Source organism: Haliotis cracherodii, unplaced genomic scaffold (genome assembly GCF_022045235.1).
Source record: "Haliotis cracherodii isolate W230 unplaced genomic scaffold, xgHalCrac1.p SCAF_1, whole genome shotgun sequence".
Taxonomy (NCBI): Eukaryota; Metazoa; Mollusca; class Gastropoda; order Lepetellida; family Haliotidae; genus Haliotis; species Haliotis cracherodii.
This window is the reverse complement of record NW_027266264.1, coordinates 61,358,095-61,374,844: the sequence shown is the minus strand read 5'-3', so window position 1 is coordinate 61,374,844 and position 16,750 is coordinate 61,358,095. Positions and strand designations below refer to the sequence as shown.

General features: G+C 42.5%; 1 protein-coding gene across 1 annotated transcript in view; it reads right to left on the bottom strand.

The window, feature by feature from the left end:
• Positions 1 to 11,286, bottom strand: part of LOC139472986 (neural cell adhesion molecule 1-like) — a 48,149-nt gene extending 36,863 nt beyond the window's left edge. Inside the window, exon 1 of the mRNA XM_071255831.1 lies at positions 10,960 to 11,286. Coding sequence (XP_071111932.1) covers positions 10,960 to 11,014 — 55 coding nt within the window. The 5' untranslated portion in view covers positions 11,015 to 11,286. The remainder of the gene's footprint in view (positions 1 to 10,959) is intronic.
• Between the last annotated feature and the right edge of the window lie 5,464 nt (positions 11,287 to 16,750).

The window sequence follows — 16,750 nt, the reverse complement described above, 5'->3', positions numbered from 1 at the left end:
ATAAGCATATATACAGCATAACTACAGCAAATAGTCGGGACCAAAAAAGTTAGTTCGTTATATCCGTCAGTTCGTTATAAGCGTGTTCGTTATAACCGTAGTTTAATGTAGTAAGAAACAAATTTGCCATTTTTAGAAGTTACATCCCACCATCGAGGGATCTTACTCAAAATTCAACACACATTCGTTTGTTGTTTAACGCCGCACTCAGCTATGTGAGGTCGGTGTGTAAATAATCGAGTCTGGACCAGACAATCCAGTGATTGATATCATGAGCATCCATACACTCAATTGAGATATGATGACATGCATCAACCAATTTATCGAGCCTGACCACCCGATCCCGTTAGTCGCCTCCCACGACAAGCATAGTCGCCTCTTACGGCAAGCATGTGTTGCTGAAGACCTATTCTGCCCCATATCTTCACGTGTCTTCAACAGATGTGTACTAGTGTCAATCAGACTTGAGTTAATCCTAAATACAATAGCTGGGAGACCATGGAACATAACATCAAAAAACAAAAAATCCATTTATAACGCGTTTTATAATATAACACATGTTATATGTAGGATAACACTTTCTGAGTAAAGTACAGATTACAGTTCTTGTTTGGGTTGAGTCCTATCTGGGATTCGAACACACACTGCCAGTGGGGTACCTTTTTGTTTGTTTGTTTGTTGTTTATAGCCGCACTCAGCATTATTCCAGCTATATGACGGCGGTATATAAATAATCGAATCTAGACCAGACAATTGACATCATGAGAATCGATCCACACAACTGGGATACGATAACATGCATCAACCAAGTCAGCGAGCCTGACCACCCGATCCCGTTAGTCGCCTCTTACGACAAGCATGGATTGCTGAAGACCTATTCTACCCCGGATCTTCGCGTGCCCAGCGAGGCACCTAATCGCCAGCACACAAAGTCAGCGATCAAACCCACTCAGCCACCGAGGCTTCCACAAAAATGAAAGTCCGACAACTGGTAGTCTAGATCACGTACTAGATTAGTGTACCCCAATGACAAGTGTAATTTGGCACGGCTCCCATGGCGGAAAGCTGTGAACACAATGCCATTTAGAAAGTGGTCACATGTACCAAATGTTAGGGAAGAGAATTTATGGATGTCAACTTCTTCATTATGACGAAACACAACGTTTCGGGGTATATACGTACTCCTTCATCATTTAACCTGATGGAGGAGTAAGCATATACTCCGAAACGTTGTGTTTCGTCATAATAAAGAAGTTGACATCCATAAATTCTCTTCCTCATGTGTATTACTTATAAATGCCAATCAGAGACTTGTAACAAATGCTATATTTTGGATAACACTTTCTGAGTAAAGTACAGATTCGAGTACTTTTTTGGTTGAGCCCCATCCGAGATTCGAACCTACACAGTATATCGTCTTATAATATTATTTGCATACCAAATATTTGCTCCTGTCATACCTACTGGTATCTATACCTGACCTGACGAAGCGCAACTCGTTCCAGGCACAAAGTATCACGACGTAGAGAACATTCTGTGAAAGGGTCATGTGATGGTCCTGCTACAACATCAGGGCCCACTTGCACAAAGCGATCTTAGCGCTAAGATGAACTCCCATACTTTAACATCGGCTTACATTAGTCTTAGCGCTAAGATCGCTTTGTGCAAGTGGGCCCAGATGATAACCATTACTACTTTATATATATATATATATATATATAAATACAGTAAACTACGCTTATAACGAACACGCCTATAACGAACTGACGGATATAACGAACTTACTTTTTGGCCCCGACTATTTGCTCTAGTGTATGCTGTATATATGCTAAAACGAACTACGGTTATAACGAACTAAAGTTGGTAGTCCCTTTGAGTTTGTTATAACCGTAGTTAACTGTATACCATTCTTTACCAACTCTCTTAACGTGATTGGGTAATAAAGCAGTCATAGATCTGAGAGGAAACGGATCGATATTTAACATCATGTATCTATACCCATGTGGGCAAAATATTTGGATTTTGGGCGTGAAGAAACAACCAAGTTGTAGTAATACCAGAATGATGCGTTATTTAAAACATTTATACTAATAAATGAAGAATACGTAGATATAATAATACAGCACTAAATCAATTTATAATGCGTTAAAAACACATTTGACAAATATTTGAAAAAAAATCCTTATTTCAATTTCACACTTAATCAAAATTAGTTTAAAAGACTCAAATTCGTTTGATCCCCTCTACTCATTAAGCCATTTATATATTTACAAAAGCCATTGATATATTTACAAAAAAATTAAAATCTTTCCATCCGAAAAATACCCCAACCCCGCGCAACAAGTCACCTTATGATATACACGCCCTGGTTTGCAAATCGTTGCTACTGCTATTAATTACCGGCGCCAGGACTAATTTCGCGCGTCACAATAGGCAATCAACCAGTTCTTTACCAGCCAATTTTTTCACACTTGAATGCAGAGTGGGCGATGAAAAATCGATGTGACATTTCCCTTGCATTAGAATAGGTAAACCCAAGCCGGGACGTCAGTGCTCGCACAACCAGGGCTCGTCCGAGTACGCCACTTGAGCTGAGGACATTAATGCAATGGGCTGTCGATAGGTGCAACCGCGACCGTCATGATAGACATGTGGGCATTCGGGTCCACTTGTGCTAGTCCGAATACTCGACACTAAGAAGGTATAATAATTTAGTAATGCTATTTTGATGGGAAATCAATTGGGACGCGGCTGTGATTGTGGCGGAGTCCGTCTGAGCATATCATAGCCATTGAGGTGGCGGAGGGACAATTAGGGCAGGTAGCCGCATGTAATGTTCCGTCATCATTCTTTCTCAGTACTATTCATGATTTGTACAGTAAACTACGGTTATAACCAACTCAAAGGGACTACTAATTTTAGTTCGTTATAACCGTAGTTCGTTATAAGCATATATACAGCATAACTACAGCAAATAGTCGGGACCAAAAAAGTAAGTTCGTTATATCCGTCAGTTCGTTATAAGCGTGTTCGTTATAACCGTAGTTTACTGTATGTTGGATTGTTTAGTTTACACTCGCATACCCATCCTCAAGTCCATCCTGTTTAGAATACAGTTGTTTTACACCGCACTCGGCAATATTCCAGCTGTATGACGGCGGACTGTAAATAATCGAGTCTGGACCAGACAATCCAGTGATTGACAACATGAGCATCGATCCACGCAATTGGGATACAATGACATACATCAACCAAGTCAGCGAGCCTGATCACCCGATCTTGTTGTCGCCTGTTATGACAAGCATAGTCGTTTTTTACCGCAAGCATGGGTTGCGGAAGACCTATTCTACCCCGGATCTTCAAGGGTCAAGAGGCGACCAGATGGATCGTGTGCTCAGGCTCTGTGACTTGGTTGATTGTGTGTTATCGTATCCCGACAACGTGGATATTAGCCCACAATATCAAACGCTGGAATGCCTGGTCAAGACTCGAGTATTCACAGGCCGCCGTCATATAGCCCGAAGCAGGTGTGCGGCATTTACCACTTCGGTGACACACAATAGCAAGGGTATGGTGCTAAGAAGCTAAGAATCATATCAGGGCCAATCTGGGGATCGAAGCCTCGATCATCGGATGCTAAGGTACGCAACTCTGCACGATGAATTACTGAATTAGACGACTCGGCACCAGGACCAACTATTAACAAGTCTTCATTAGCCGGGCGATGGGGTAGCCTATTAGTTAGAGCGTTCCTCCTCACACTGAGGTCCAGTGGTCGATCCTCCAATCATAGGTATAACATGTGAAGCCCATTCTTGTCCCCGAGGGCGTTCGGGTAGCCTAGTGGTTAGAGGGATTGATGGGTGATTGTTGACAACGCCCTCACCAGCAGTGTTTCCGTCTAATAGGCGCCATTCAATGTTTTGTTCTGGCTGTTTAAGTACCTTCGCTGTCGGTATATGATGACAATCCTGATCAACCAGCTCAAACACATCCAGACAACCACCAACCAGTTCCTGGCTATTTTAGGTAACAGAAAGCTCCCCATATACAGTCATGGCCTCCACTTCATCCCCCTTTACTTGCCTCACCGGGGAACAAACCGCAGAAGAAAATTCAATAAAAACAAACAGTTGATTAATTCGACGCCTGTCGTGTCCAGCAAACAGTCGCCACAAGCAGTTTATTCTAGAATTCCTTGCCGCTACACTATAGGTGACAAACCATCCCTTGTGGTATGAATAACCTATAGGGGGTTGACCCACCAGTTGGGGTTAACCGTCTCCACAAGCAGTTCAATCTTGAACCTTACATGCAGCCCTACTAGGTGACAAATTTGTGGTATCGATAACCTGTATGGGATGACCATAACAAGTTGGGCTCATCCGAGTGTACAGTGTCAGTAATACCCCCTCCTGGGATATGTTGGTACATCCATGTAAGTGCTTGGCCTCGTGAACAAGAGTGTGGTGTTCCCAAGCCCGCTTTTACAACACAGATGGGACCTAATTGGATTAAGTGCCCGAGATTCTAACGTTAATCAGGATGTTTAGCAGTCATTTGACATTTGTGCTGGGATGGTGGTATTTTTCAAGACGAATAAACGCATCTGCTTTAATAAATGTCATACAAATACGAGATGCAGGTTAAGCACACAATGATATTGACCTTCATTTTAGTGCATATTTCGTTGAATGCATATATATTTCATAATTTCACCAAGGGAGCAATTATGAATTTCTCTTTATGCTGTAACGTGTACCGGCTCCGTGGGAGGGAACCCAATTAGCGGGTTCTGTATGCTAACTTTAATGGCATAATGGTCAGTACTTCTGTGCAAACACACCACACCAAACATATCGATGTTGTCGCTATTTTGACCTTCAATATTCCCATCTGGAGGGTCCGCCTCCGTGGTCTAGTGGTAGAGCGTCCGCCCGGAGAGCGGAAGGTCCGGGGTTCGATCCCTGGCCGCGTCATACCAAAAGACGTTAAAAGATGGTACTTGTTGTTACCCTGTCTGGCGCTCGGCATTAAGGGGCTAAAACAAGGAGTGGTCGGCTCGGAGTCAGTATACTGTGTCTGAGTGTGGTATTCATGTTAAACTGCGGGATGATATCTCAGTGAGCTAGCACTATAAATCGGCATCAGTCGGGACTAGTACAAGCAGCTAAAAATACACGTGCATGCACGTCGCTATATAAGTGCATCAATCTTGGACGCGACGTTAAACCCAATTTCACCTCACCTCACCATCTGGAGGTGATGGATCAGTACCACGAATTCGTCGCTGTCTATAGTTTCAAACTACAGTTTAACAAAGGTTTCTTAATGCAAATCAGGTATATGAAGAAAAGGATAATCTGGACCGGCCCTGCATACGTGTAAGTCCATATACAACATTTCGCTATGACGCAATAGCGGTACCAGAACTTCCTAGATTCGTACTTATTATGATCCTTGGTTTGTCCGCATCCTACACGTGCTCTTGCGTTTCCCTCCCATCTGCATCCCATCATCACAGGTTGTGATATCCTGTCACACTGCTCCAAGAGGTGTAACACCCAATATACATGCTAACTGATAGACTCATAAATAGTCTCTGAAATGAACAATATATTACAGAAAAAAAGTTGCTAAATTATAGTTATAAAATATAATAAAAAGGAGTCCTTAGACTTTCTTCATATTCCTAATACTGCAGTATCTAGACTTGCTAAACATTATAGACTTGCATGGGCTGTATTGGATATATTTGTTTCAGGGTCATTATGACAGACATAGGGTCGAGCTTCTATTCCTTTTGCATATTTATAATGATTGACGACAGTTACTGATACCCCTAGAGATGGAATAATTTCAGTGGGTTGTCAGATAAGAGGGACTATCTTCAAATTCAAGGCTTGCGTAACTTCGCTGATTGTATGGGTTGTTCTGTGCGTTCTAATCTGATGTGTATATATAAGGCCGAGTCATTTATTTCAAGTACTTACACATGAACTTATATGAAGCTACAGTAATCTCTTGGTACTGGTAGTGATCACTTACAACAGGGATGGTTAGGTAGTCGAGTGGTTAAAGCGTTCGCTCGTCACACCGAAGACCCGAGTTCGAGACACTACATGGTGGACAATGAAGTCCTACTGGTGTCCCCCGCTGGAATATTGCTAAAAGCGGAGTAAAAGCATGCTCTCTCACTCACTCACAAGAGCAGCGATATATTTTCATCATATTACTTCTTATTATACAATATGTTACAAATGTGGTTAAAAATGTGTATTTTAAACTATTCATTAACAATTTGAATATATTCTTATGGGTTAGCACGCAAGTTTCTGGGCAAATTTGAGTTAATGTCTAACGCCGCAATATTCCAACTGTGTAACAGAGGCCTGTTCACAATCAAGTCAGTAGCAGACAAACCAGTGACTGAAAACATGAACAACTATCTGCCTCAACGGGTCACAATGACACGTAGTGAACAACGGTTTAACCACTCGGCTACCCCTCTGCCTTTATATACCTAGGACATGGCCTTTCTTTTCATTGCATCGTCCTCTGTCTATACCAGGTCGCTGAGTTGATTAAAGATGTTCATATGCCGCATTTTTACTTCCATTTACAACATATGGAATGTACAAGAAGGTGGTTTCCATACTGTTTTCCCGTGTCAGGCAGGGTTATTTCTGAGGTTCACAGGCGATTTACAGGAGCTTTTCATTGCCCAATATAACGAATGGAGAGAACTCCAGTAGCATAATCGGCGTATAATACCAGTGTTTGTTTGGGCTTAGTGAGTGAGTTAAAATTTTAAGTCACATCGGCAGTATTTCAGCCATATCGTGACTGTTTGGGCTTAGGGTTGTGGTGGCAGGTTGGCCTTCCACGCAGTCCCTTGGACAAGGATTGATGATGCAGGAACGTGTAGACCAAACATTGATTATCGGTTTAACTCTTATGTACTTGTTGAGACTGTTGTCTGAGCAAACCGTGGTAAGTGTGACAGAACCCCCATACCGATCACCGATCACCGCTCCCACCCAGACCGTTATCACTCGCCCCATACCGATCACCGCTCCCACCCAGACCGTTATCACTCGCCCCATACCGATCACCGCTCCCACCCAGACCGTTATCACTCGCCCCATACCGATCACCGCTCCCACCCAGACCGTTATCACTCGCCCCATACCGATCACCGCTCCCACCCAGACCGTTATCACTCGCCCCATACCGATCACCGCTCCCACCCAGACCGTTATCAGTCGCCACAAACCGATCACCGCTCCCATCCAGACCGTTATCACTCGCCCCATACCGATCACCGCTCCCACCCAGACCGTGATCACTCGCCCCATACCGATCACTGCTCCCACCCAGACCGTTATCACTCGCCCCATACCGATCACCGCTCCCACCCAGGCCTTTATGCCCTATCGAATCCTCTCGACCCGGATACTCATCCTCACCGCAGTGACCCAGACACATAATTTCAACCCAGTCAACACGACTCTTACCCAGACAGTTATGCTCATCTCATCCCATCGTCATCACCATCCCCAACTAGTCTTTACCCACTCAGGTCCACTCTTCCAACCATCATCTCCAACCAGACCCCCTCCTCCCCAACCCCTATTGCCGCATCCCCAGATAACCACCCCAGCCCTCCTCTGAAGAGGAGTATCAGCTTCAGATTGACATACAGGCTAATTAAGATGGTTCATCAACTATCTAGACCGCGAGTCCCCTGGGGCGATGTGGCGTAGATTCTGTTTCTGTATGCTGGCGTTATGTCCGTCACTGCCGCCACTGCTCAACATGCCCCCTTTGAAGTGCAAACACAATTACGTCACACCATTTCCTCTGAGAGAGACGACTTCCGTCGGTGTGTTCTCCCAACAATTTTGTATCACAAATTACATGAACGTATGAATCTGGCAGTACATTGCTGGTGTCTGTAGGACGAAACTGATGGAGGTGAAATAGGGTTTAACGTCGCGTTCAAGATTATTACAATTATGTAGCCACGTGTATGCACGTGTGCGTGCGTAAGTGCATGTGCGTGGATAATAGCGGTTTTATAGTGCAAGATCACTGAGATACCATGCCGCAGTATAACATGAATACCTACAATAACTAAGAGCCGCCCAGCCCTTAATGCCGAGCGCCAGGCAGGGTAACAAAAAGTAACATATTTTAACGTGTTTTGGTATGACGCGACGGTGGATCGAGCCTCAGACCTTCCGCTTTCTGGACAGACGCTACATCCTCTAGACCACGTAGGCGGTCCGCTACTGATGTTAGCGTGCAGATGATTGACTTTTTAAATCTGCCCGACTTCAAGACTTAAACTTTAAACCTCTTGAACCGCGTGAGAACATGAACTATGTGTATTATATGTCTATCAACCTTAGACACTATTTTTCATTGCCCTCAAATACTACCAGTCAAAAAGGACTACCAGCATTGGATTTTTACTAGTCCCCAGCAAAATTGAGTAGTCTCGGGCCAGCGGACTAGTGGACTTGGGAGAACTTTCCAGGATATGTATGCCACTAATAATAATGACAAATGTGGGAAAGAGACTTCGAACAAAATTAGTGAACACATTATAAGCTGAGCAGTCCCAGCTCGCTGGAAGGGTTGTACTTTTGTTTGTTTGTTTGTTGTTTAACGCCGCACTCAGCAATACGGAAGGGTTGTACTAGCAATCTGAACATGATTAATGATCACTTTTACCTTGTATCAAGTCACCTAGGAAAGAGAATAACATGATCGATTGATAAGTATAAAACATTACTTCATTTAGCAGAGATGAGACACTATTTTTAACACTTACAATCAGCCCTGGATATAACAAACTTCTAGTGACCAGGCCCTCATGTCCACACGTACTTTCTCACATGATTTAACAATAGCTTATCACCCGAGTGAGCAAGAAAGTGAGTTAAAATTTAACGTCGCATCGGCATTATTTGATCCATATAGCGACGAGGACAAGTTGATATGAACTAGTATACATGTGAATCATGAGAACATGTGATTCACTGAGGCGACAGACTTCTGAGGCTACTTACAGAGTGTATAAATACGGTCATTGATTCTACCACCCCGACACCCCTCAACCTGAGGCTACATACAGGGAGTATGTGTACGGTCTTTGATTCTACCACACCGACGTCCCTCAACATGAGGCTACATACAGAGAGTATAAGTACGGTCTTTAATACCACCACCCCGACACCCCTCAACCTGAGGCTACATACAGAGTGTATAAGTACGGTCTTTGATACTACCACACCGACACCCCTCAACCTGAGGCTACATACAGAGTGTATAAGTACGGTCTTTGATTCTACCACACCGACACCACTCAACATAAGGCTACATACAGAGTGTATAAGTACGGTCTTTAATACCACCACCCCGACACCCCTCAACCTGAGGCTACATACAGAGTGTATAAGTACGGTCTTTGATTCTACCACCCCGACACCCCTCAACCTGAGGCTACATACAGAGTGTATAAGTACGGTCTTTAATACCACCACCCCGACACCCCTCAACATAAGGCTACATACAAAGTGTATGTGTACGGTCTTTGATACTACCACCCCGACACCCCTCAACCTGAGGCTACATACAGAATGTATGTGTACGGTCTTTGATTCTACCACCCCGACACCCCTCAACCTGAGGCTACATACAGAGTGTATGTGTACAGTCTTTGGTGCTACCAACCCCGACACCCCTCAACCTGAGGCTACATACAGAGTGTATGTGTACGGTCTTTGGTGCTACAACCCGACACATCTCAACCTGAGGCTACATACAGAGTGTATGTGTACGGTCTTTGATACTACCACCCCTCAACATGAGGCTACATACAGAGTGTATGTGTACGGTCTTTGGTGCTACAACCCGACACCCCTCAACCTGAGGCTACATACAGAGTGTATGTGTACGGTCTTTGATACTACCACACCGACACCCCTCAACCTGAGGCTACATACAGAGTGTATGTGTACGGTCTTTGATACTACCACACCGACGTCCCTCAACATGAGGCTACATACAGAGTGTATGTGTACGGTCTTTGATACTACCACACCGACGTCCCTCAACATGAGGCTACATACAGAGTGTATGTGTACGGTCTTAGATACCACCATCCCGACACCCCTCAACATGAGTCTTTTACATGTCACTTTGTGTTATTATTCTCCTCGTGACTTTGAAAGAATTTAAAAAAACGTTTTCGAAATCCTGTGTCTGCAGCTGTACCTAGTTTGTGGTGTATCGTTTGACTAACTCGACACTGCACAAATGGAGGAGCAGACGTCAGTTTTAGTTATAAAGTTTCTTTGACAAAGCAGAGAGACCCAACGCAACTGGCTTTGATATCGATTTGTGACACAAAGTAACCCAACTCTAATTCGTTTTCACTGGAATGTCTTTCTCAAAAGTTTTCGCAAGCAGTTCTGTTTAGAACACCTCACACAAGATGCCGCGCCATCAACCAACGACGACATATCACACAGGAAACAAGTAAAAATAATGTACATAGTGTAGCTATGGAAACATCTATCGGATCAGCGAAGGGATTAACACCTAGATGGTATTGACCGTGCGATGTTAATCAGACAAACTGAATAATCAGCAAAACGAAATGACAGACATTGTTCTTATACAGTCGGACTAATTTGATGTAACGGCAATAACGATTACCATACAAAATGAGATGGCGGGTTCCTATCCGAGCTCCACACCAGTAAATGATCACATATTTATGACAGTCCTTCCGAAATCACCAATCTTCTTGTAGGAGATTGGCAAAGAACCAACCCAAATTACTCTTCAACGCAAGCGTAAACTGAAAGACACCGGTGCATTGTGGTCCCGTTTGTGTGCTCGTGGCTTCCCACTGTTGATGTTAACTTAAATTAAACCTGCACCTACCTCGCGCTTGATATATTCCACAAACAAAAGCCAGTGCAAGCAGTAACCACGCCATTGTCCCCGCTGTGAGCTGCCGTCTGCTCGTGCTTCTCCCGCCCTTCCTTCACACAGCAGACAAGATGAGGCGCCGATCGATAGAATTTATTCCACTGAATGTCTGCGATGTGCGAGTTCACCGCCTTCACTGAACTGGAACCGTGGGTCAGTGACAGTCAGTTTTAGGCTTCGTGTACGTCTGTAATTAAATTGGGAATATTTATGAATGCAGAAATACCGACCGCAGATCCATGTACGCCAGCTCAGTACCGTGTTTTACGTGCAATTGAAGAGAGATCCAAAACCAGCTATTTTTAGCGAAACGACTATTCCGCGTTCTTTTGCATATTTAATGAGATGGCATGTTTTGGTGACATGCACGCGCCACGTGCTGTAGGGCAGACGGTCTGCATGAATAACGAGTGAAATGGCGGGGGTTCCTGAAAAGCCCTTGATCAATACTAGAACCTGCTAATTTATTTTGGTCAATGGCGTGGTCACTTGCTTTAGATCAATTCGGATAATAAACATTGGTTTAAGTGGGATCAGGTGCTTGACCAATTACTGCACCTTGCATTGCAATCTGCGTCATGGTAATCACTGAATACATCAGCGGAGCTGTGTCTTGTTTAAAAGATTAAGTATGCAACCATTTTGATACCGTTTATCTTAAAAACAAATTTAAATCTTAAGGATTTTAAATCGTAACCTATATTCAAGATGTATTGTACATTAGGCCACGAAACGGTTCAATGGTAGCATCACACACACGCCTTAAGTGAATATATGTTTTCAATGACAATATATATATTTTTAAAATATTGTATCTTGTTCATTTATCACATTCTCATAGATTACCAACTTCGTTTGGGGTTGAACCGTAAGCGAGAGGTCATAACTGCCATACACCCAAATTACCAGATATAATATAATAACTTAATCAAATAATAACGATACCACAAGCAATAGATTTTTTGTGGAAAAGATGAAGAAATTCAGAAGAACAAATAATCCTTTTTTGCGTCCGTACAGGAAATTTCTTCATCAATCACGGGAATGATATTGATAGTTCTTGGTGTCACCAAGTCACTACCCAATCCGTTGTCACTTATGGGTTGTTGTCACAGATCGTTAATGGTGCGTCACAGTCACCACCTAGAAGACCCAAGGTGATCGTGATAAATAAGTATTGAGTCAGTTCAATCAACTGGCTTTAGGGGATGGCATGCAAGACATAAATATTAAGCGTCTCTGTATTAAGTCATCGTTCTTGAGGCTGTATTTGTCGTCCATGCATTGCCTCTTACCTCTCGCAAGAGCCGTGACTTGAGCTCTGGTGAATACTCTGAAGATGCACGGTACATAGACAATACACATCATGATGTTGTCCTAACAGGTGACGACATCTTGCAATCACGGACGCTAAAGATAATGAAGCTGTCGTACCTGGAGACTGTAGTTCCTCCACCTTCTTGGCATCTTCTGCAGGTAGTTGAGAGGTGTCGGGAAAGTCCGGATCTCACACCAAGTGTTACTTATTGTGTGAGACCAAGACACTATAACTCATTGTTATTTAATGGTGATTGTTACTTGTGGGTGTCACCCTGTCACTATTCAACTCCTTGTTACTGAATGGTGATTGCTACTTGTGGGTGTCACCAAGTCACGTTCTAACTCATTGTTACTTAATGATGATTGTTACTTGTGGGTGTCACCAAGTCACTATTTAACTCCTTGTTACTGCATGGTGATTGTTACGTGTGTGTGTCACCAAGTCACTATCTAACTCATTGTTATTCAATGGTGATTGTTACTGGGGGTGTCACCAAGTCACTATCTAACTCATTGTTATTCAATGGTGATTGTTACTTGGGGTGTCACCAAGTCACTATCTAACTCATTGTTATTCAATGGTGATTGTTACTTGTGGGTGTCACCAAGTCACTATCTAACTCATTGTTATTCAATGGTGATTGTTACTTGTGGGTGTCACCAAGTCACTATCTAACTCATTGTTATTCAATGGTGATTGTTACTGGGGGTGTCACCAAGTCACTATCTAACTCATTGTTACTGAATTGTGATTGTTACTAGGGGTGTCACCAAGTCACTATCTAACTCCGCCACTATGTTAATTTTCTATTTTTTCTTCATCGTATTTGAATCGCATTTCGTTTGTATTCTTTTCGCGTAATTCGCATTTCGTTTCTACTGTAATCCCAGTTTGGTATTTTCGTCCCTCATCTGAGTAAACACGTGTGAATTGGAGAGTCGGGTTTTTGATATATTGGCGCTCATTGTTACTGAATGGTGATTGTTACTAGGGGTGTCACCAAGACACTATCTAACTCATTGTTACTGAATGGTGATTGTTACTTGTGTGTGTCACCAAGACACTATCTAACTCATTGTTACTGAATGGTGATTGTTACTTGTGGGTGTCACCAAGTCATTATCTAACTCATTGTTACTGAATGGTGATTGTTACTAGGGGTGTCACCAAGTCATTATCTAACTCATTGTTACTGAATGGTGATTGTTACTAGGGATGTCACCAAGTCACTATCTAACTCATTGTTACTGAATGGTGATTGTTACTTGTGGGTGTCACCAAGTCATTATCTAACTCATTGTTACTGAATGGTGATTGTTACTAGGGGTGTCACCAAGTCACTATCTAACTCATTGTTACTGAATGGTGATCGTTACTAGGGTTGTCACCAAGTCACTATCTAACTCATTGTTACTGAATGGTGATTGTTACTTGTGGGTGTCACCAAGTCACTATCTAACTCATTGTTACTGAATGGTGATTGTTACTAGGGTTGTCACCAAGTCATTATCTAACTCATTGTTACTGAATGGTGATTGTTACTTGTGGGTGTCACCAAGTCATTATCTAACTCATTGTTACTGAATGGTGATTGTTACTAGGGGTGTCACCAAGTCACTATCTAACTCATTGTTACTGAATGGTGATTGTTACTAGGGTTGTCACCAAGTCACTATCTAACTCATTGTTACTGAATGGTGATTGTTACTTGTGGGTGTCACCAAGTCATTATCTAACTCATTGTTACTGAATGGTGATTGTTACTAGGGGTGTCACCAAGTCACTATCTAACTCATTGTTACTGAATGGTGATTGTTACTAGGGGTGTCACCAAGTCACTATCTAACTCATTGTTACTGAATGGTGATCGTTACTAGGGGTGTCACCAAGTCACTATCTAACTCATTGTTACTGAATGGTGATTGTTACTAGGGGTGTCACCAAGTCACTATTTAACTCCTTGTTACTGAATGGTGATTGTTACTGGGGGTGTCACCAAGTCACTATTTAACTCCTTGTTACTGAATGGTGATCGTTACTAGGGGTGTCACCAAGTCACTATCTAACTCATTGTTACTGAATGGTGATTGTTACTAGGGGTGTCACCAAGTCACTATCTAACTCATTGTTACTGAATGGTGATTGTTACTAGGGGTGTCACCAAGTCACTATCTAACCTATTGTTACTGAATGGTGATTGTTACTAGGGGTGTCACCAAGTCACTATCTAACTGATTGTTACTGAATGGTGATTGTTACGTGTGTGTGTCACCAAGTCACTATCTAACTCATTGTTATTGAATGGTGATTGTTACTAGGGGTGTCACCAAGTCACTATCTAACTCATTGTTATTCAATGGTGATTGTTACTTGGGGTGTCACCAAGTCACTATCTAACTCATTGTTATTCAATGGTGATTGTTACTTGTGGGTGTCACCAAGTCACTATCTAACTCATTGTTATTCAATGGTGATTGTTACTAGGGGTGTCACCAAGTCACTATCTAACTCATTGTTACTGAATGGTGATCGTTACTAGGGGTGTCACCAAGTCACTATCTAACTCATTGTTACTGAATGGTGATTGTTACTAGGGGTGTCACCAAGTCACTATCTAACTCCTTGTTACTGAATTGTGATTGTTACTAGGGGTGTCACCAAGTCACTATCTAACTCCGCCACTATGTTAATTTTCTATTTTTTCTTCATCGTATTTGAATCGCATTTTGTTTGTATTCTTTTCGCGTAATTCGCATTTCGTTTCTACTGTAATCCCAGTTTGGTATTTTCGTCCCTCATCTGAGTAAACACGTGTGAATTGGAGAGTCGGGTTTTTGATATATTGGCGCTCATTGTTACTGAATGGTGATTGTTACTAGGGGTGTCACCAAGACACTATCTAACTCATTGTTACTGAATGGTGATTGTTACTTGTGTGTGTCACCAAGACACTATCTAACTCATTGTTACTGAATGGTGATTGTTACTTGTGTGTGTCACCAAGTCATTATCTAACTCATTGTTACTGAATGGTGATTGTTACTAGGGGTGTCACCAAGTCACTATCTAACTCATTGTTACTGAATGGTGATCGTTACTAGGGTTGTCACCAAGTCACTATCTAACTCATTGTTACTGAATGGTGATTGTTACTTGTGGGTGTCACCAAGTCACTATCTAACTCATTGTTACTGAATGGTGATTGTTACTAGGGTTGTCACCAAGTCATTATCTAACTCATTGTTACTGAATGGTGATTGTTACTTGTGGGTGTCACCAAGTCATTATCTAACTCATTGTTACTGAATGGTGATTGTTACTAGGGGTGTCACCAAGTCACTATCTAACTCATTGTTACTGAATGGTGATCGTTACTAGGGGTGTCACCAAGTCACTATCTAACTCATTGTTACTGAATGGTGATTGTTACTAGGGGTGTCACCAAGTCACTATCTAACTCATTGTTACTGAATGGTGATCGTTACTAGGGGTGTCACCAAGTCACTATTTAACTCCTTGTTACTGAATGGTGATTGTTACTGGGGGTGTCACCAAGTCACTATTTAACTCCTTGTTACTGAATGGTGATCGTTACTAGGGGTGTCACCAAGTCACTATCTAACTCATTGTTACTGAATGGTGATTGTTACTAGGGGTGTCACCAAGTCACTATCTAACTCATTGTTACTGAATGGTGATTGTTACTAGGGGTGTCACCAAGTCACTATCTAACCTATTGTTACTGAATGGTGATTGTTACTAGGGGTGTCACCAAGTCACTATCTAACTCATTGTTACTGAATGGTGATTGTTACTAGGGGTGTCACCAAGTCATTATCTAACTCATTGTTACTGAATGGTGATTGTTACTAGGGGTGTCACCAAGTCATTATCTAACTCATTGTTACTGAATGGTGATTGTTACTGGGGGTGTCACCAAGTCATTATCTAACTCATTGTTACTGAATGGTGATTGTTACTGGGGGTGTCACCAAGTCACTATCTAACCTATTGTTACTGAAAGGTGATTGTTACTAGGGGTGTCACCAAGTCACTATCTAACTCATTGTTACTGAATGGTGATTGTTACTAGGGGTGTCACCAAGTCATTATCTAACTCATTGTTACTGAATGGTGATTGTTACTAGGGGTGTCACCAAGTCACTATCTAACTCATTGTTACTGAATGGTGATTGTTACTAGGGGTGTCACCAAGTCACTATCTAACTCATTGTTACTGAATGGTGATTGTTACTAGGGGTGTCACCAAGTCACTATTTAACTCCTTGTTACTGAATGGTGATTGTTACTAGGGGTGTCACCAAGTCACTATTTAACTCCTTGTTACTGAATGGTCATTGCCCATGATCGTTACTTAAAGGTGCGTCACAGTCACGGAAATGTTCGCTGTTGGAACTGCTG